This window comes from Macadamia integrifolia, chromosome 14, assembly GCF_013358625.1.
Source record: "Macadamia integrifolia cultivar HAES 741 chromosome 14, SCU_Mint_v3, whole genome shotgun sequence".
Lineage (NCBI taxonomy): Eukaryota > Viridiplantae > Streptophyta > Magnoliopsida > Proteales > Proteaceae > Macadamia > Macadamia integrifolia.
The window spans coordinates 154,169-176,314 of NC_056570.1; the positions used below are offsets into that span (position 1 = coordinate 154,169).

At 39.1% G+C, this 22,146-nt stretch overlaps 2 protein-coding genes across 4 annotated transcripts in view; one reads left to right on the forward strand and one right to left on the reverse strand.

Moving 5' to 3' along the window:
* The window catches only part of LOC122061496, a 21,881-nt gene extending 10,231 nt beyond the window's left edge, over nucleotides 1-11,650 (forward strand). For all 3 annotated transcript variants that reach the window (XM_042624766.1, XM_042624768.1, XM_042624767.1), the window contains exons 9-16: nucleotides 7,951-8,172; nucleotides 8,269-8,472; nucleotides 8,571-8,693; nucleotides 9,099-9,398; nucleotides 9,498-9,596; nucleotides 9,685-10,211; nucleotides 10,309-10,341; nucleotides 11,213-11,650. In XM_042624766.1, the coding sequence (XP_042480700.1) occupies nucleotides 7,951-8,172; nucleotides 8,269-8,472; nucleotides 8,571-8,693; nucleotides 9,099-9,398; nucleotides 9,498-9,596; nucleotides 9,685-10,211; nucleotides 10,309-10,341; nucleotide 11,213 (1,509 nt within the window). In that variant the 3' untranslated portion in view covers nucleotides 11,214-11,650. The remainder of the gene's footprint in view (nucleotides 1-7,950; nucleotides 8,173-8,268; nucleotides 8,473-8,570; nucleotides 8,694-9,098; nucleotides 9,399-9,497; nucleotides 9,597-9,684; nucleotides 10,212-10,308; nucleotides 10,342-11,212) is intronic.
* Nucleotides 11,651-12,882: 1,232 nt separating this feature from the next.
* On the reverse strand, nucleotides 12,883-18,992 carry LOC122062159 (GRF1-interacting factor 2-like). Its single transcript, XM_042625858.1, has 4 exons — nucleotides 18,802-18,992; nucleotides 16,182-16,258; nucleotides 13,661-13,745; nucleotides 12,883-13,575 (listed from the first exon to the last, which is right to left on the reverse strand). Exons 1-4 carry the CDS (start codon nucleotides 18,895-18,897, stop codon nucleotides 13,120-13,122), a joined length of 714 nt encoding a protein of 237 aa, XP_042481792.1. The 5' UTR covers nucleotides 18,898-18,992; the 3' UTR covers nucleotides 12,883-13,119.
* Nucleotides 18,993-22,146: the final 3,154 nt, after the last annotated feature.

A 22,146-nucleotide genomic window follows, 5' to 3' on the forward strand; every position in this document is an offset into this window, starting at 1 on the left:
GGGGGGGGGGGGAGTCTCCAAGAGAGTGTCTACCAAGAAAAAATATAGAAGTGGGGAGACTTGGATTTGAGAATCAAATTGCAAAGATAGTATTGTATGATTTGTATCTCATTTCTTGTTCTTAATAGAACATTGGATCTCACTCCGTTGGTATCGGTGGTTTTGTTGAACGTAAATCTCGTCTATTGTGGATATACTTGTTTTATTTCTTGTGCTTGTAGCTCCTGCATATACTCTTGTGTCATACACAATTCTGTGGTCATATACAATTTTGTGTATTGACCGCATTACTATAAGTTGCTTATGTCAGGGAATATAATGTTGCCCACCCTCGAAAAATTTGTATCAAAGCAAACAATTGGCAATATAGATTGAGGTTGACGATCCGGCCATCTGGGTAGATAGTAGCACACAATTGTTATAGAAATGTTGATTTGCGATCAACAAGATGGCAGTATTGCAAAGTTAGAGATGAATAAATTTGGTAGCAAGAAATTTTGGTTTGTGGCAGAGAACAATCAAGGACATCTTGGTGCAACAGGATTTGATAAGACCGTTGATCAGAGAGAAGCTAGAAAAGATACTGCTGAGGACGGGGAAGAGTTGGAGATATGAAAACAATAAGCACTATCCGTTTGTGTCTTGAAAATTAAACTAAATTGTGTGTTTTAAATGAAACTTATGCTACTAAATTGTAGAAAAAATGCTGAACAACATTATATGTCCAAGTCCCTCGCTAATAAGTTCTTTCTTAAAGAAATAAAAATTACTCTCTCCTCCCTTGTACTTCACCCTAATGTCACCCTCTCTCACATGTTCGGGAAAATAACATCCGTTCCTTTAGAGGCCGATGATGTTGACTTTAAAATGGAAATGACAATTTTACCCTTTCAATATGCTTCCTTCCCACAATCGTGGCAAATGGTCATTTAACCAACAAAAGCTCAACTGCTTTTTCAAAACCTTTGATGGCTAGATTCCCACACCACTTTACTATTTATAAGAAACTCCTTTAGTTCTGGAGAAGAACCAACATCAAAACGCCACTTTGACATCTGAATCCAAAAAGAGCTCCTCAAGTGCACCAAAAACAGAGCAGAAATTGACTTATCTCATTCTCTCTAATGAATTCTCTAATGATGGATTCGCTGGTCCTTTCGTCCCATTTCGTTCCCTTAAGTACCCATTTCACTCCTCCAGTTTCCTTCTGTACGAGAATCTCCTGCTCGTTTTTCCGCACTATGAGATTCTCTGCTCTCATTGTTTCTTCAGCTTTAGGTATTTCTGAAATAGTTCTCTTTTCTTAGTTCCTCTCTTAACTCCTACGATTTCCTTCTATACCTGAATACAAGCTTTTTGTTGGAATCAATCGAGCAAACTGACGAATCTCCGATCGTAGTAGGCCTTGCTTTTTTTTTAATTGGATGAATTAAAATAAATAAACAGGGGAAAAGAGGGGGGGGATATACAAGACCTGAAGGCCAAATGATACAACCCTATGGGCTAGGGGAAGGGGGTGAGAGTAATGTTGTGCAGTAAACCCCAAGAAGCAACAATGAGCCTGTTCCTTGGGGTGTTTACAACAGATCCGAGGGGGAGGGTATTGAGTTTGGATGAAACATCAAAATGGATGGCCTTCCAAATCATGTCGAAGAATCTGCACTTGGATGTCCATCTGCAGAGATTGCGCTACATCCAAACATGAGAGATCGCAGCACCAATCGCAAGCTTACCCGCAATGTCACGTAGTAGGCCCTACTTTCTTATTACCCCTTCTTGTGGACTAAGTCTGTGAGATCTTATTCAAGTTCTGGGCGTTAATGGAAGAATCTCTGATTCATAGTATTTGAATATTTTAAATAACCTTTCACTGCAACCGTTGGTGTTGATGCTGACTCGGTTAAAAGAGAAATTCTAAAGAGACCATTGCAATTTACTTTTGGATGATGATACTAGGAAAGAAGTTGCAATTACGAAGAAGATGAGTTTACAGAACCTTAGTTTAGTTCTCATGTTATAAGGGTAATTTGGGGCTTAAAGAAAATAAAGACAAGTGATGTCGTCACTTAGCAGTCCCATACTAATGGACTCGGGCTGATTGTAAGATTTTTTAAAATGTAAGGGTCACTCCTTCCGCTCCTGGATTTGTCTTTAGTGGTAACAAGTGGCATTGCATTGTCAAACCCACGAGCAGCGAGCAGCGAGCAGCGAGCAGCAATCAGCAAGCAGCAAGCACTTGGGCGGAATTTTTTCAGCAGGCTTCATAGTGCTATTGCTATAACTAGATTCAGTTAGCTAGCTCGCTAGCCTTTTTCTGCAGGAATATCGTGTAATTTTCCCAATCATGGGATAGGGGTGATATTAGTGTGAAGTAAAGGGGAGGGGAGTGTAATTTTCTCTAAATGAATTATACCAATTGAGAATGGAGGAAAGTACAAATATTGTTAATTATATTAGTGAGTTCAACAAGATTCTCTCTCAGTTGATGAGTTAGGTGAGAATAGAAGAGGAAAAGCCTTCTATTGCTTCTCTTCTGGCTTCCTATGATACTCTAGTCACTACACTTCTTGTTGGGAATGACACATTTTTACCCTATTTGGTCGACGAAAAATAGTGTGGTGGCAATAAAAGGGTGGGGTACTTGTAGGGTTTTCCATAAAATTCCAAAAAAGGCTGGTGTTTAGTTGCCTGTGGTGGGAAACTAAGTGGACAACCATGGACAACCATTCATGAATTGAAGAACCCTGTCTACCTACGTGACAAGCCATGTACCCCACCCTGCCCTTCTCCAAAGTCCCACCATTTTGTGTAGGATTTTTTTTTTTGAGGGGAATGACTTAATTACATGTGGGGCCTATAAATTTATTACATATTGCAATACACAATTATGAAATTCCATTATTTATTGGCGTTTCATTTCCTTCTCTTTCTTGTTCTTTAACCCTATTATATGTGGGGCCAATGACTTCTCCTTACCATCCCTTTTTACCCGCCAAACAAATGGGGCCTTAAGATAGACTAAGTAACCGCAGCTTTGTTAGACACGGAGATGATCATAAGGCCCAATGGAGGTTTAAAATCATGGGCGTTGACGATGATTGGTGATAGCTAACAAAGGGCAGGAACAAAGACATAAGATTTCCAAAGAGCGGATACTCATGGTCTAAGTCAAGAGGCAATAACACTAATGAAGTCTTTTCTTTCTGGCGTGATAAGGTAGGGCACATAAAAAGAGACTATACGAAAAGGAGGAAGTATTTGGAAGAGAAAGAAATGGAGGATAGAAATCATGATGTTACAGATCAAACTAGTGTAATGGAAAGTTTGATGCGTGACAAGCACATGTCGAGATCGAAGGTCAATAGAAAGCCAGGCACGTTGCTACAATTGCAGTAAATTTGGGCACATGAAAGGGTGCCTGAAACATGGAAGAAGAAAGCATATTCTTCAGGTAAGAACATTGCTTCTCATGATGAATAGATTTTAGATTCTAGAAGTTCTTTGCGTATTTGCTCCAGGAGGTAATATTTTGACTAGTTCTAGGAAACCAAAGGCAAGGTTAACTAGGTGACGGGTCTGCCTGTGATATCTAATGTGTGAGAATGGTGAAGGTAAAAATGTTTGATGGAGCAGTTCACACTTTTGGTGATGTGAAGTATGATCTGAAAATGTGTAGAAATTTAATTTATGTTAGTCGATTGGGCTTGTGTCTTAAGACTTCAGTTGCAAATGGAGTTATCAAGGTCTAACATGGGAGTCTAGGCATGATTGAAGGAGAAGAATGTTAAGGCTTATATTGTTGTTGAGGAGTAAAATGGTTGAAGTTATTCCCATGACTTCAATAAGTGAATGGAAACGGAGTGCATGAGTTGGAAAGCATATGTGCAAGTTTTCTTTTGCACATAACTTAGAGAAATGTTTAAAAACAATTAAGGTCTAACAAAACTTCAAGGTGGCTATGACAAAAGCCAATGTGGAGATTGTTGGGTTATCTAGATTGGTTGGATGCTTTGGGTCAACATTCTAGTTGGGTTGCCCTTTGGAGTCTTCTAATGGGAATTGGAAGAGTCTTCAGAAGGGTGTATTCTCCCAAGAGAATTTGTTTTTTTTTTTTTGGGGGGGGGGGTGTTGTTTCCAAGAGTGAAAGATGTATAGTCTTCCGAGTGGGTGAAGTCTTTAAGGAGATGGAGTCTTCCGTGGGTTTGGGAATCAAATTACAAGAATTGTATTGTAACTCTTCTCTTCTTATTAGTGAAAGATTGGATCTCACTCTGTGGTCGTAGGAAGTTTTGCCGAACCACGTAAATCTCTTGTCTCTTGTTTATATGCTTGTTTTATTCCCTATACTTGTAGTTCCTTCATATAGGTTTTTGTGTATCGTACACAATTCTGTGGGGGCATACAGTTTTGTGTGTTGAACGCGCTTCTGTAAGTTGCTCATGACAGGGAATAAAACGTTACCCATCCCCCAACAACTCCTACTTATGGAGTGTTTTCCATTGCTTCCTGTTAAGAGCCAGCAACTTATTTGGTCTCTTTTTAGAGAATATAAAGATCCACAAACAAGGGGCCATAGTTTTTAAGGCGCTGATGCGGTCTAGAGATGGTAAGGCAGTGCTCCGCCTTATGTGAAGTGGCGCCTTATGGGGTTTTTTTTTTTTTTTTTAAACACATTTTAAAATTACTTGATGAAGATTCCAAATATAGATTTTTTATTGGTAGGTGTATGGTTTTGTTAACACTTAGAGATGTATGGGATCAACTTTACTCCATAAAAAATAACCTAAACAAACAAAACAAAAACATGATTCACAAATAGGGTTTGGATTTTATCAAGGGTTTTAAGAAAGGGCTTTGAGAAAGAATCAAGGAACAAGGAAGAACCATTGATCCAGGCCACCATTTTGCTCCGGTAGCGGTGAACTTCATTCTTCTTTGACGAGAGTAGAAATATAGTGGATGACCTTAGGATTTAGGAACCCATTTTGGCATCATAGAGGTAAGTATAATAAATACTTGTATTTTTTATGTCTTCTTTTCTTTATATTTATAATTTTGTTTCATAATTATGTATTTATATTATATGTTAATATGTTATGATGATTAATGATTGATGATTGATGATTGATGAAGATGAATTTAGTTTATTCACTTTATTGATTTGTTTTCATTGGTATGAATATGAACCTTTAATATTTATTTAACATATGAGTAATAGGATACAATTAGGATTTGAGTCAAATAGATTGGTTTTATAAAAAAATTACACAGGAATGCTTTAGTCGATAAGGCAACGCTTTATGCCCGCCTTATTGCTAAGGCACTCTGGAAGACCCTCAGACGCCTCCGTCGCCTTACCGCCTTAAAAACTATGCAAGGGGCACGTTTGGTCCAACGGTAAGGTACGAATTTGCGACCTGGTGGTCAAGCGGTCGAAACAGCCTCTTGACATTCTCGGGATAAGGCTTCTTAGTTCTCGCCCCTCGGGACCTTGCACATGTGGGAGCCTCGTGCTCCGGGTATGCCCCTTTTTTTTTAAAGAGATCCATAGACCTGGCATCAGAAAAAAATGGGATATTTTTGATGGTATTTGGTCAGTTATTGTCCTTTTAAAGTATGATGAGGCCCTTTTGGAGCATATCTTCTCTTCCATTGATGGATTCTTTAACCTCTTCCCCAAGAAGAATAAAAAACTCAGATTCTTGTACGGGATCAGTAAGGAATTGGTTGGAGTCCACTGGTCCTGCCCCCTGACTTGGCATAGTTTGTTTGGACTCATTACGCTTAGAATCAGGGTTAATCGAAATCGGCACAGTTGATTCTGAGTCAATTCGGTAGATTCTGCTGTTCTATTCTGATTTTTAACTCCAGGTTCCCCAACTCAATAAAAAAAGAGAAAAGGGAATTGGTTATTGTAACGAGTAATCAGTTTAATAGGTGCCGAAATAATCTCATACCAACTTATCTGACTTTTTAGATGCTCTGACATCAGAATTGATATTAGTTTATGCATGGTTGAAGAAAATTAATTTTTGTGAATTAACTCAAACTGCCCAAAAAATTTAACTCAGGCGAGTCCCTAGCAAGTGTTCGTTAGATGTTATTTTAACTTTAATAGATCTGTGTAGGTTATGGTTTACACTGGTAAAAGGGTGGCTTTTTTTTTCGGTGGTTGGTAGAGTGGTGTTTTAGTATTGGATTGGGTTTATTTAATTGCATATCTTTCCATCATAGTGATTAATGGTTCTGCACTTTCTCATCCAAGTGATGGTTTGGGCATGTTTTCAAACAACAAACAACAAAACTTAGCCTTATCCCAACTAAATGGGGTCGGCTACATGGATCCGCAAGCATTTGAAAAAAAAAAAAAAAAAAGGAAAAAAAAAATGACTTTAGGGCATTCCACTCATGAACAATCGGAAACTCGGGTCGTAGCCCTCCAGACAGCCCTGTTACCATACTCGAGTGAAGACTTAACTTTTGCGTGTCTCTTCTAACTAACTTGTCAATGGTCATCTTTAGCCTGCCCCTAGCCTTTTTAGCTCCATACATCTGCATCTAGTCACTCCTCCGTACTAGGGAATTCAAGGGCCTCCTTTGGACATGACCAAACCATCGTAATCGACATTCTCTGAGCTTATCTTGAATTGGGGCAATTCCTAAATCCGATCTAACCTGGTCATTTCTTATTCTCTCTCAGGGTTTTGCTGCACATGCATCTCAACATTCTCATTTCGGCCACACTCAATTTATTCATGTTACGCTTCTTGACTGCCCAACATTCTGCACTATACATCATAGCTGGTCTTATGGCAGTCCTGTAGAATTTTTCCTTGAGCTTTAGAGGAATACGTCGATTGCATAACACTCCAGATGCCCCTCTCCATTTCATCTATCCTACTTTAATTCTGTGGGAAACATATCATCAATTGACTTCTTTGTTTAACGTAGAGCCCAGATATCTGAAACAGTCACTTTGCAGGATCTCTCTCCCCTCAATTTTCGCTTCCTCACTATCAATCCTCGATTGACTGAAGTTACATCTTATATATTCCGTCTTCGTTCTACACATCTTGAGACCTCTCGATTCCAAAGTATATCTCCATAGTTCCAACTTATCATTAATCTTTGGCACTGTTTCACCGACCAGAACAATATCATTTGCAAAAAGCATACATCATGGGACCTCTCCTTGAATATTCTTGGTTAAATCATTCATGACAAGTGTAAATAGGTAGGGGTTCAAAGCGGATCCTTAATGTAACCCTATATTAATTGGGAACTCAACACCTTGGCCTCCCACAGATCTCACACTCGTCACCACATTTCCATACATGTCTTTAATTATATCCACGTAATTACTTGACACTTCTTTTTCCTCTAAAACTTGCCATATTAAATATCTGGGAACCTTGTCATAGGCCTTTTCAAGGTCGATGAAGACCATATGGAGATCCCTCTTGTAAGTTTTGGCTTTTTCCATAGGTCTCCTAAGAAGGTAGATCGCTTCCGTAGTGGATCTCCCAGGCATGAAACTGAATTGGTTCTCTGAGATATTAGTTTCTTTTCTTAAGCGAACTTCTATTACCTTCTCCCATAGTTTCATCGTACGACTCATAAGTTTTATGCCTCTGTAGTTGTTGCAGCTCTGGATATCGCCTTTGTTTTTATAAATTGGGACAATAATGCTTCTCCTCCACTTCACGCATCTTTGGGCAAGTTTTCATCTTCCTGTTAATGCTTATTGCAGTGTAAATGTTCTGGAATTATCAATGGTTGCTTCCAGTGTTATAGTTATTGGAAAATGAATTTCACCCATGTATAATGCTATGAATTTGAAGTGTTTGTTTTATTGCAGTGAGCAGTATCATTGCTTTATGTGTTTTATTTCTGAAAATCTGGAGTCCCAAATTTTGAGATTTTACTTTTTCTTTTTTGGTCTTTTACTAGAATGATCATATCCCTGGAGTTCCGGTTGTCCCATCTTCGCTTCTTGGGATGGGAACCTACCTTCCACCTGGACAGATGACAGCGCTGCATCCTTTTATCATGCATCAACAAGGTGTTCCACAGTCTGTACCATCAACTGAATCACACGTGCCTCAATCTAATGTAAACCATTTTCTGCCAGTGTCCACAATGTCATCCCATCCACACTGGCAGGATCAGCAGGTGATAACCGATTAAATTCATAGTGGGAAGTCTTCATGTAAAATTGTGTCAATTTCTAATTCGAATTTACTTATTCTTCACCCTTGTTCTCCTTAGGCTGTATCTGAGGGTTCAGAGATGTCAACTCAGAACCAATATCGGCCATCCCAAACAGAACAGAACCTTTTGAGGCCTGATGCTCGTTACGAGTATGAACTTACTGGAAATGCTCAAGTTCTCCATTCAGACTATCTGGACACTCATATCAGCTCAAACCAGGAGACTGGTTCTGGCATCACTTCATCCAGTGAGGAAGCACAGGTTGTAATGGAAAATGTTCTTGTTTGTATTTATTTGCTACTCCATCTTTGGTATAGACAATGCTGACTTGATCTTCTGAATCTTGTGTTCTGCACTAGGTTATTGAATCAAGTGATAAAGGTTACTTGTTGATGCAACAACCGCAGCACTCACAAGAAAGCTCTTCCCAGTTTCATGATGCGTCAACATTGGAACTTCCTGAACAGAAGAACGAGACCAAGGTTTGTCATTACTGCTTTATAGAATGCACAAATCAATCAGGTAGGGCCATGGTTTAAAGTATCTCCCATACGATACGATACCCCTCCAATACGTATCTTAAATTTAGTCGACCGATATGGCGACCGATACCAAAACTTTAATCCTTGAGGCCAATACCGATACTTTAATCCTTGGGTAGGGCCAGATACACAACTTACTATCTGTCTGCTATTGATTTGTGTACCAACTTGATTCGTGATTCATCTTACTAATTGAAAGGGAGAAAAGAAAATGCTGCTCCTATTTATTCAGAAAAAAAAAAAAAAAAAGACCTCATGAAGTTTAGTCTTCGCGGTCAGCCTGGACATTATTGAGACCAACAGATTCTTAAAAATTAACCTAATGCTATATTCCTGATGGGACAGGATGAGAGCATCACAGAAGCCAACCATTCACATGATAGTAAGAGTACAGCTGTAGAACAATCATGGTCAGCAGTTCAGACATCACCATCAGATACCCCATGCTACCCTGTTGATTCGACTGAAACCACAGAGTTCCATATGGTTCTGCCTGGACCTTCCATCTCTGCTGGACGGGCCTCAAATTCGCTGACACCAGGAAAGATTTCTGAACTTACTCTTCTAGATGAAAAATCACTGTTAGCTTGCATTGTTCGTGCGATTCCTGCTGGATCTGGTGGCAGAATTAGAATTAGTTCAACTGTAAGTGAGTTTCTTATCATCTCACAGTAGTACTGCTTTTCTCTTTCCAAATTCTGTTGATTACTGATTGTGTCATATCCATGATCCTGTCTACCTCAGCTACCAAATAGACTTGGAAAGATGCTAGCTCCTCTTCATTGGCATGATTATAAGAAAAAATACGGAAAGCTTGATGACTTTGTGGCTGGTCATCCTGAAGTAAGTATCCGTGCTTGTGCACCGTTAAATTTATACTTCCGTGATGTAAATTTATGTCATCATGCATGCACTCATTTTTCAATTTCAGTTATTTGTAATTGAAGGGGACTTCATTCAGCTTCGTGAAGGAGCACAAGAAATCATTTCAGCTACTGCTGCTGTTGCCAAAGTGGCTGCTGCAGCTGCAGTTACTGCTCCTTATTCATCACTGTTGCCCGCTGTGGCTGTTACTCCTATGGCGCAGACTCATCGTTTAAAGAAGGTTCAATCCATTGACGCCAAGCCTGTGAAGGCTGTTTCAACAGAGACTACTATTACAACTCCTGCAGATGTGTCCAACAAGCCTTCGCAACATTTAACCATGCAGAATCAGCATTCAAATGGTGGCAGTTTTAACATTGTTCAAGGTCTTTCAAATGTAAAAATTTTGAGCAAACCTAAAGATGGCCAGGAATCAAATGGCTTTCAATCTGAGATTAGGGCTGGCCATTCTTCTGTGCATTTATCAGCTGGAAATGGAGCAAATCCTGAAAGAACAGTCTTAGCTAGCTTTCCAAACAAAGGGTCAAGTAATGGGAGACATGGCACCAATTTTGGAGGGAAACAGCAGGGAAGGTAGTATGGAGTTGTGAATGAATCCTGAATTGAAGCTTGGGCTTTATATTTTAAAAATGTTAAAAACATACTTAATCGAATGTTTATTCTTTGACAGGGCAACTGCTGCTGCCTTGACATCTAGAAGATAGTAAGTATTCTCATTCTGTCTATATGCTCAAACTTCAGAAGATTTTTTTTCATTCTGTTTTTTTGCTTTATTTGCTGCTGGTCCCGTGATAATGTCCTTTGGTGGTCGTAACGGCACATTATGATCTTTGATTGATTGATAAATGCTTTGAATTTATTTCATTGTCATAATGAATTACGACTGTTTTTTTTTTTTTTTTAATGTTCTGGGTAGTATAATGTATCCAGGACATGTTTGTGATTACTCAGAGAGTTAGACCCTCAATTAGTGGTTGAACCTATAAGCCTGCATGCTATGACCTGCCTCATTATTAGTAGGTTTGATTTTCGGACTATTACGTGGACAAGCCTGTGGTGCAACAGTTAAGTTGCACTATTGCAACATGTTGGTCACAGGTTCGAAACTTGTAAACAGCCTCTACTGTGAAGCAGGAGGTAAGGCTCCATACATTTGCCCCTCCTAGACCTTGCAGTAGTGGGAGCCTCGTGCATTGGGTTGCTCTTTTTAAGTGGGTTGGGTTGAGCATGGGTTTTGGATCTGATGGACCAGTGTAGCGATCCATTCTAATCCTGGATTGCTTGTCTAATGGTTTTATGTAATCAAGTAATTAAGCTTATTTCCTTGTTTGTCATTGTTCACAATTGTTATAAAAAAAAAAATGTTAGTTCACAATTTGTATATTGTTCTCTCTTAAGGATGCACTTGCTTTAGTTAAGCAAGGTACTGCCATTTTAGCTGCTTAGTTAACATGAGGTTAATACATCTGATTGCTATGCCAGTGGATAAATTTCTTGCAGGGTGCCTCTGGATGTTTATGCCGTCATTGCATAAAAGTGCTAATTTCTTGTGTATTTTTGTTGTGGTCTGGCAGGAACCAAATTAGATGCTATGAAGACATTCATTATTTATAATGGAACTCAGTCATCCACTGCTTGTTTGGATTGGCGGAAAAGTGTTTTGGGATGACAAAATTTGTGGGGTTGATCTCTTCAGGTTGGAGTTTTTGGCTCTACCGTAGATTCTTCATTTTGGCAGGCCTGCTGGTTAATTTTTATCCTCTTCTATGGAAGGGTATTTTAATCTTCATTTTGAGATGGCCAGCTGGTTAATTGTTTTATCTTTAACTTATAAAAGATGTTTTTTCTTTTGTTTCTGCCTTTTCTTCTGGGATATATGCTGATTTTGTTAAGGGGGGAAAAATGGGGACGGTCACGGAGACTGGAGTCTTATAATCTTATTTAAGGAACAAATCCCTCCACCCCTCTTGCTCCCCTAAAAGAGATCCTTAATATGAAAGACTTTTTTGTCACATTTTGTAGCAGTCACAAAGCAACATCAACACCATTCTCCTTGGTCAAATTTCACAGTGCAAGGTAAATTCTCTGAAACGGTGAAGCCAATTTAAGAAGGCAAATTACACAAGGCTTTTTATTTTTGGGTTCCATAAGAAAATGAAATAATTTCTTTAAAGGATGAAGGGAAGAGCTGCATGGTCACAAGAGTTAATACCTATCAAGCTTTTTAGCATTGGCTTTGGAAGTAAAATTTTCTCCACCGCACAGTATGGTTTACCACACCATCATAGAGTTCCCAAATCCCAAATCCCTATAGGTTTCTGTGTCTCAAAATACCTTCTTGATACCCCCTTTGTTTGTATTTGAAGCCCCACAGTTAAGGATTCTCCTTTTATGTGCCTTAAGGAAAACTCAGTCTTTGGCTTTATTTGTCAAGCCATTGGTTAGACGGGTTTTGTGTATGCTAAAAATACTGAATTGAACGGACTTTTTAAGTTTCTTAAACGTACCCTGCGGATCATAATCTTGACATGGACATTTAAGCTGAAGACGAAGTAGCCAGAATGATTCTTCGAATAGGTTTCTCCCCACTCCCCAAAAATAGATCTGGTCTGGTGTAGGTAAAATGAGTTCAGGTTTCAAGAAACTTGAGGCCCCTGCCTCGGTGGCCTCACCCCACTTGCTTTGTTATTTGGGGGTATAGAAAGAACAACTTTGCCAAACAAAAATATGTTGGGCGCCATTTTGCAAAACGCGGGGAACTAATGACAATTTCCCACTACTACCATGTACTTGGAAGGGCAAGTGCTCCATCATGCTTATTCATTATAGGGACAGCACCATAGAGAAACTCACCAATGAAGTGGGTACATCGATATCATATATTTGGAGAGCAATGAGGTCGTTTCATGTCAGAAAAAGATAAGACACAAAGATGCTAATGTACCCTACACTGATGGCTCAGAGATTGTTTTCCTTTCATTCCTTTCACTTTATCAGGTGGCACTTCAGGCTCTGGTTGTTTTCAATAAAAACCCTGCAAAATAAAAAATTTTAAGCAAAATATTACTGTCTAGAAGATTTTCTTTAACATGGATTTTACCTAGAAATAAACAGAGCCTTAATTTTTTATTTCATGAAAACATTAAAAACGGGTGGGAGGGTGGGTGGGTGGGTGGGGGGACAATGGTCCAATGGAGCAGTGTCCTGATTCCTGCCTCAAAAGTTGTGTTTAAGAGATGCAAACTTTGTACATAGGAAATTCTGTTTTCCCATTCTTTTGCATTCATTCATAGAAAATTCACCTCAGGCTGGTAACTGTCCAGTGAAGCATATAAAAACTGTTCTGCAGAAGAGGGAACAATAAACATACATTGAAGTCTACATAAGTATAGCAGCACTAGTCTAAGAAACAGTGAAACACCAACGCAGGCCTCCAACACTGGCTACTCTATTCATTTGTCACCCTATTCATCATCCTATTTCAGTTGCCATCCTCCCCATCAGCACTGCCATGTCCAGCTGCTGAGTTCCCTTGCCCATCACCTGAACCTGCATCTAATACATCATGCTTGCTTCCCCCCCGTATGTCTAAGGATCCACTTGAAGCACCACCAGCAGTATTACCACCACCACTACTGTGTATAAATTCACTTCGTCCCACAGATGATGGTTGACTTGCACCATTACCACCTCCAAGAATGGTCTCATTATGCATGGCAAGCATCCCATTGTTGGCTCCAGGTCTCATGCCCATGGGACCTTGCATGGACTGTTGGTGTAGCTGAAGTTGTTGCTGGTGTTCTTGCATTTGCTGTGGGTTAAACTGCAGAGGGGCCCTAGGTGAAAAAACACCGGTTTGCCGAGCCATTGCTGCCTGAGGATATTGCATGTAGTGCGCCGACTGCCCTCCCTGTTGCATCGCAGGTTGTGGGGCCATCTGCAAATGTTGATGGGGATAAGCAGTGAAAATTTGATAAGAATGCTCACTGCTGAAACACATATCAAACAAGTTTCTAACCTACCTGAGGAGGCATGCTTGCTGCCTGTGGTTGGGCATCAGCAATTGCAGCCAGATACATCAAATTCTTCTGAAGCTGAGCCTGGTACCTAAATTATCAGATCAAAACCACGAGTAAAATGTTAAATACAAGTACAACTAGATAAAGCTAACTTACTGTAAAGCCCACAAATTGAATTCAGCTGAATCTATGGTTTTCTGAGATATAATGTTGCAGAGCTTGTTAGTACAAGAAGCAGGTAATGGACGATCACCCTTGGGATTAAAAAAAATATATATATCTAAAGTCCATGTGCATCAATTGTGAACGAACACAAATTTCCACCACCTCTGCAAATGACGAAATGTTCTTGACGGGTCTAGAGGATTGGCTCACTATATTCACAGTTATAGAAAATTGGATTGGAAACGGCCATTTCAACTCAATTAACCCCAATCTAGCACACTGAATTACACCCAGTCCAGCTGAGTTCAACGGAGTGTGTCGGTTCAATGGATACAGATCCCATACCCGTCTGAGGTTTTAAACCTTGACAAACATTGGTTACCTCAGGGCAGGGGTAAATTCCTTCTATTGGTTCAATATCAAAAATAAATCTTATCATATTTCTTCCACCTCCCATATGTGTTTCCTACTCAGATATATTATGAACTTACACAGGCAATGATGAGGGGAACAAATGGTGTAATAGCCAGTGCTTACCATCCAAGGAAACCTACTAGTAGCTAGGATGTCATGTTGCTTAACTCCAATTCAGTCTAAAATTCTTTAACATGAGTCGTGTAAACTAGTGTACGTAAAAACCAACTTCAAGAAAACCTCAGTTACATGGGGCAAGTTATATTGACAGAAATTAACAGAAATCATGGGCCTTTTTACCTGCTCAAGTAACATTATTATTATATTAAGAGCAAAAGGAAACAGGATAATTGCCATGCAAATTTGCATACTTTTTGTTCTAAATCTTTATTAGAAAGAATAATTGCACATCTCAAGTTCAAATCTGAACAAATTTTCAAGATTAAAGTCGACAGCATGATGGCTAATTTCCACTCTGAACACATTCCTCCCAAGATCAGATCTCCAATATTTATTAGAACATGCAAATCCTAAAATTGAAGCCCCCGACAACAATATGAGTACATCTTCAACGTCAGCATCAAAGCCATATCTTGAATGATTTTGCGTTGGCACAAGCCACATGATTGTTCTATAAAGGATGGCTAGTCCTACAGTCATCTATAAAAGTTTAACTTAATAAAATTAGGTAAAGCTTCTCGTGAACTACCAACCTGATTTAACCTGTCATTTTATAAGAAGGAATGCCTGATTAACTAAAGGGTAAATTACTCAAGGTTCTGAAAATTGATCTATCCTAGAAGTCCATGAAAGTACAAATACCACCTTGGTTTGGATCTTCAACTTATCTTTCTCTCTTTTTTTCTCCTACACTTCTTTGTTTTGGTTCCCCTCCACCCACCAACACCCCCCCCCTGAGTTGGGGCAGGTGCAGGAAGCAAGTATTTCATTAAAGAATATATGAACATAACATACAATAGGGATAGCAAGATCAACAGAAAGTGCACATGGTACCAGTATTTGAAATCAAGGGAAGTGCTACACAGTGGGAATTTCAGCCATGCAGGGACCCTTTTTTTTTTGGGGGGGGGGTGGTGAGTGGTTCACTTGAGGGCAGGGATCCCAAGCATGCATCATCAAACACAGATGAGGCTAGCAATTTCCTTGAAATCAGTAGGTATAAATATATTTAGCTAACCGACGTAAATTATGAGATGTGGATACATCAACATAATAAATTTACACAAGATTTATGCAGAAAAATCATAAAAGTAGCAGCTAACTGTTAGCTGCAACAAGTTAGCTGAGAAACATATCAGTGGAAGAATAATAGCTCTCATTTCAGTCACCTCAGAGAAAACAAATCAGTAGAAAAGGTCCTGTGTCTGTGTCTGTGTCTCTTCACTTTAAAAAGTGAAAGATTTTGTTCTAGTTTTGGTCAACCATACAATCTTCATAGTGTGCTAAGCATATTCAAAAGGTTGATTTGGGCCTTTTGGCCAACAAGTAACTCCCAAGAACAAACGAAAGATGATGTGCATCAACTGTTACTGACCTCTATATATGGGATAAATATTTACTAAAAGACTGTTTCTGTGAAGGAAGGTTGCAGGAATTGGTCACTCAAAACCAGAGACTAAATAGGAGGGGTGCCTGTATAGATATCCCAAAGACTGGAGAAAGGTGCCGCCATAAGCAAGGGTTTAAAGTATCGATATTGTGTATCTTATCAATACCCACTGATGCCATACGATACAATACTGACCGATACTTTAAACCTATCATATAGTAACCCTTTTAACGATACCGATACGCTACATGATACATATTGTATCAATACCACCAATACCAATACGATACGATATAGACCGATGCATTAAACCCTGGCCATAAGCAGAAAAAAAAAAAAAAAAAAAAACTAAGGAAATTCTAGTTAGTCACTTACTGGGCACATTCGGCCAATTTTCCTAGGTTTTGATTGTCCAAAATTGCCAAAATCAACTTTTTGTTTTCATCCAGGTACTGCATAAAGCATAAGATATCATCAACATTAGAACCACAAGTTATGGGCCACTTAATCCATCAACTAATCAATAAATGAGATCCCTGAAAAATATCACGTGCCCTTCCAAATAGGGCTATTGAAATCTTGATAAAGACAAGCTTAAGTGACAACAGGGATAGGATATATCCATCCTGCATTAATTGCCTTAGATTCACGGGAAAGACAGCTCTCCAAGTTCCAGGAGCAACAATTATGATTAAACACATTGAAGTGTAACGAAACCAACAAGTAGCAGTTACGAACAAAATTTTGGAAGGGAGGACTTGCAGAAATAGCCATTAGTCAGTGGAAAACGTACACACATTAAGATAAAAAAATTATTATTAGCACATACATTTAATAGGGGTATACTAAACTCAACTAAGCCTAATCCCAACTATATGGGATCAGCTACATGAATCTTTGTTTCACCATCTAATTCAAATTTTGATCGTAGCATATGTACGCTAGAAAGAAGATAGGAAAGAATGAATAAAGTATATTATGCAATGTATTTCACCATATAACTGAGATTTTATTATGAACTTTGCAATGCCTCACAAATGTAACAGAGCATAGCATAGAGTAGCTTCTATTAGTTTTGGGCTGTGTTTGGTATGCATTCTTGAAATAGATTCTGGGTCTAGAACGCATTCTGAAGCAAGAAATAGAGAAGAATTAGGTTTCAGAATGAGTTCTAGACCCAGAATCCATTCCGAGACCGCATACCAAACACAGCCTTAATCTTGGTACCACTATCACATGGAAAACCCAGTATCGACAAAAATACCAGTTTTGGACCAGGTGAGAAGCTAAAATTACTCGCAAAAGAATGCCTGAATAGATGGTGTGGATAAATAAATAGATCAACTTAGGCAGATGGGGATTTGCCCATTTTATATACATTAATAATCGTGGCACAGTTCTCTAATTATTATCCACCGGGGGGGGGGGGGGGGTTGCGGCAGTCTATCCAAGAGCTGAAAAACAACCACGCTAACCTATTAGTAATAACAAAAATTACTAATAATATATGGGGTAATTTCTCAGTCAAGAAAGAGAGCAATAGAATGGAAAGCCAGGCATAAGTTTACTCCAGTCAAGAACCCAACTGTCAATAGTTAAATACTTACGCTCATTTCTTTTGCAGTTTTTAATCAAAAGACCAAGGACTACCACTAACCTTCAATATTAGGCAAAGTACAAACACAATATAGAGATGAGGTACCTTCAAGGGTGTCTCAAGTGTAGTTTTCAAGCTGCTATTAACAACATCTAGATACATTGCAGAAGAGGTATTGATATAAAAGATAACAACCTCATCATTCTCTTCAACTTTCCACGTCACTGGCAAGCATCTGGGGCGGCCTAAGAGTATTGGTGGCACTAATTGATGTAGAATGGAACATATTCAATGTGGTATTATATAAAAGGGAGAGGGATAGGCAAACTAACCATGTGAGGTAAGCTAGTGGGTGGCACCAATGGGGGCAAGGGACGGGGCATTATGCAGGAGGAGAAGGGGGGTCGAGAGAGAGAGAGAGAGAGAGAGAGAGAGAGAGAGAGAGAGAGAGAGGATTGTGTGCTAGCCTTTTCCCCGTAAAAATTTACAGATATGCATCAATTGTCAAAGCCATCAAACATGAAGCAAAAAAATTTAAATTGGAAAAGTCTTGCAGTATAGAGAATTCCTATCTCTTGAAGTTCTTCATTCTTTACTTTTCCACTTGGCAAAGAAATCGTGTCCCTTTTGAACACATCCCACACCAAAAAAAATAAAATAAATAAATAAACCTTATATTTATATCATTGATCATGAGATATGGCACATTGTTTAGTTCAACGTAAGAGATAACTCTATAAATTAGCAAGTTATCTTAGCCTATATCAGGGTTGGCAGAGTCTGGTACTGCATCATCCTATATTCCACTAGTTTCATATGTGTAACAATTTCACATTCTCTTGTTTGAACAAGAGATTCACGATACTTTACTGGCCAAGAGCATTGAGCGAGGGAGAGATATAACACTGAAGGCTGAAGACCACTAAAGTAGCAGAGTAATATTGGGCATCAGTAATAACCATATTTCTAGTTTAAGAAAATGATGAAATACCAGGAATCCATTGTAAAAGGATGCAAAAAACATCTGTGGAGTTCAGGTCAGGTTTCTAAATTCCTTAAAAATGTGGAGATGGCTTAGCATATTACGATAGTGTTAGAATCGAAACCAAGACTCCCGCGATTCGACGGCCCAACTAAGAAAAAAAATGATAAAAATTGGGTTTTTTTTACAAGGATTCATAGAAGAACTGAGAAAACAAATGCATGCAAACCTCGATTGGATTAAACAAACTGCATAAGCACTTGGAAGAAGCAACAGAGGGAACACAACTATTATGAAGGGAGCGCCTGAAAAATCGAATATTTTTCAGATATCTTGAAGAACAGTATGGAAAGAGAAAGAAGAAACAGAGAAGCCCTAACTGAGAAGAAGATAGAATCAAGAAAAGGGAATCGCACCTTCTGAATCTGTTCCGTCGTGATATTGGTCGGAGGAAATGAAGAAATCATGGGAAGCATCTGCTGCGATTGTGACTGTGACTGTGACTGCTGCATTACTTCCTTCGGGCTTCGACTGTGTTCGGTTCAGACTTGAGAGAGAGAGAGAGAGAGAGAGAGAGAGAGCAGAGGAAGGGATTCCTTACATGGTTACATGTATGTGTATGCTCATACCGTATCGCTCTCGACCGGTATCGGCCGTATCAAACCAATTTGCCCCCTCAAAATACTGTAACCTTGTTTTTTTGACCATTTTACCCTCCACTGTGCTGATACCTTTTTTTTGGTACACTGTACTGATACTACAGCTATGTCAGCCAAGTCACTTTTGCCTTTAAATTTCATAAAAAAATATTTTTCTTTATGTTTTCTACGCCTAAACCCCTAAACCCTAAACAGATACTCATAACTGGATCGATTGGGTGTCGATATTAGTCTCTATTTTTACTAATACGATATAGCCAATATGGTCGATCCATTACCAATAATTAGAAGTAGGGGTGTCAATCTGTTGGGCCGGGCCGGGCCGGGCTGGTCTTGATCGGGCCTATGTCTTCAGATCATGACCTACCTATTTAAGGAATGAGTTGATCTTGATCGATGTCATGTCGGACTCGATCGGGTTCCAAACTTTAATCGAATTAATCGGGTCTTAAACAGGATAATGTACCAATAAAACCTTAAACAATCTTTAATTTTCTTAGATTTAAGACACTTTAATTTATTTTTTTAAATTATCAATAATTTTGAAAAAATATTACACTTAACTATAGTCAATAATTGATAAAAATATCAATATATACCCTATTCTATCCCCAAAAAATCAAAATACCTATATAAACGGTCTGGTTAAATGTGTCGATCCGAGTCGAGCTTGTAAATGGGTCGGGCCGGTCGGCAGGCCCATCGGGCTTACCCCTTGCACCATGTATTACCTATTTATAAACAGGCCGGGCTTAGGCCTGATACGTTTATTAATCAGGTCGGTCCAAGTCGGGCCATAAATGTGTCAGACTCGATCAGGTTACCGATGCGGGCTTGGAATTGACATCCCCAGTTAGAACCATGGTTAGAATTGTTTATACCGTAACACACATCTGACATCCAGAAGCACCTTCATGTTTATACCCATGTGTTGGGATGCGTGCCCAAATATGTTAGCAGTTGGGATGTGCGCACTTCATAGTAAGCCACGCAATAGAAGGGATCCTGATCCAATACTCAAAACAAAAATAGTGTCTTCAAGAGTCAAGACTCGAGAGCAAGAGGGCACAAATGAGAATGGATTGAAAGAAATTGAGGTTTGAGTCTTTCCATTTTTTCCAAACTAAATTTTCCCTCAATCACGGATGATAAGATTGATTTATTGCAAAAATGGCTCTCTAATTCCCTATGAAGCGGAGGGTAAGGTCTTTACCCAAAAAAAGAAAAAGAAAAAGAGATTGCGTACAATTTTACCCTCAGCAAACCTATCTATAAAGAGAAAATTCCATATGACATGCTAATGTGATATTTTCAGAAAATGGGGGTAAGGCTACATAAATTATGATTCTCCTCAAATCTCACCTATGGAGAGAAAAGTAGTAAGAATGTGATTATTTGTTATTGTGATTTTTTAAACTTGTGTTTCATCCTCTAGCAAATTCTATTTGGACTGAAATTTACATGTGAATTGATGACCAAAGTATTCACCAGACTTCGGCATATTCCAAGGTAATTGGATCAAATTCTGACAATGTAAGTTTTTAAAATTGAATTTAATTGTAAATTTAACAATATGCGGTGTGCACTTTTATATAAAGCTTAGTTTTTGATGGAGAAAAGATTTAAAAAAAAAAAAAAAAGGGGGCAAAATTTTTTCTTCACTATCAAAAATTTTGGTTGTTTGTTTGTAGAGATGGAAAACTTATTAAACATGGTCATTTAATGCAATAAATTGTTATATGTGTTGATGTTGTAGTTCGCTTTTCCTATCCTATTCACTTCCAAATTCCTACCTTCATGGAAAAGTTATTTTGTATCTTTCTCACTTTGCCTTGTTATCGTCGAAGTGCGATTCTTCCTTCTGGTCTGTCGTTTCTGGTTAGTGCCAGCTTCTGTTAGGTCTCCATGACCTCCTTCTTCTTTCTTCTTTTTCCTTTTCTTTTCCCCCTTTTCTTCCTATGTTTCTTTTTTCCGCCATGCTTCTTGCTTGCTTGTCGGATGATGATGGGGACGATTCCGACGATGGCGACGACGTCGCGTTGAGTTGGAAGAGCAGGTGGAGGTGGTTGACTCTAAACCCTCCTTGTTGCTTCCCCGGCATCATTTCCTGCTATTTGTCTCTTTTCCAAAGATGCCGTCGGTGCTGCTCACCCCCCTCTCCCCTATGCAACGGTACTGGTGCTATTTGCAGTGTTGCTCGCTGAGTCCAAGTCTGACTTAGCTAGGGTGAAGCTCGGTCTCCCCGACTTGCTGTGCTTCCGGATCTGCGATTCATTAACCATTGTCTGTCGCTTTCAGTTGAAGATGGGATGGTTTTGTCAAGGCACTTGGGAAGCAGTCGAAATAGATCTTCATATACTACTGATCCTCGCCGTTGGCGCTGATGAGAAGGGTATTTTGATTGTCTAATGGGAGCTGGCTTTTGTTGAAAAGCTCGATCTTTTTGCTCCGCTTAGTTGTATGACTCTTGATGCCTCCGGCGACACCGACTTCGCGTGATCGGGACACACCGTTGCTGATGGGTTCTTGATGTCTAAGTCCTGCATGGGTGTGGTGACTGCAGATGAAGCCGATGAGTGGTGCTGCGAGAACGATATCCTCTTGGAAAAAAATCATCTGCAATTCCGATCTTGTACAATTTCGTACAATACCACTTTCAGGGGGTGACACGTGTATTCAAGGATTAAAGTATCGGTATTGGTCACCGTATCGGTAAGCCAAAATTAAGATACGTATCGGAGAGTATCGTATCGTATCAGAGATACACTAAGATACGCTAAAGATACACACATAAATGGATAGGAAACATTTTTTTAAACACTTTTGCATAAAGAATTTGTTAAAAAAAGCTATTGATAACATGTATTATGCATAAACACTAAATTGAGGGTATCGTACTAAGAATTCAAGGTCTGTAGTTGTCCCATAAATGTAAAATCCTTGTTCCCAACCTTGATTTCCACTTTAGTTAGAGAGAAATATGGCTGACAGCAACTTTGGAACAAAAACCCTTCAAAAAATCGTTTTTTCTGAAAAATTACCCATATTGGCTATTATATGACCGTAGCACCAATACGTATCGATACTCACCGATACGTACTG

Coding starts and splice junctions, on each gene's coding strand:
- LOC122062159 (XM_042625858.1), bottom strand. CDS start 18,897: ATGCAGCAGTCACAGTCACAGTCACAATCGCAGCAGATGCTTCCCATG. Junction 13,746..16,181: donor AAATTGGCCGAATGTGCCCA/GTAAGTGACTAA, acceptor CTGATAATTTAG/GTACCAGGCTCAGCTTCAGA. Junction 13,576..13,660: donor CAGCAAGCATGCCTCCTCAG/GTAGGTTAGAAA, acceptor CAACATTTGCAG/ATGGCCCCACAACCTGCGAT.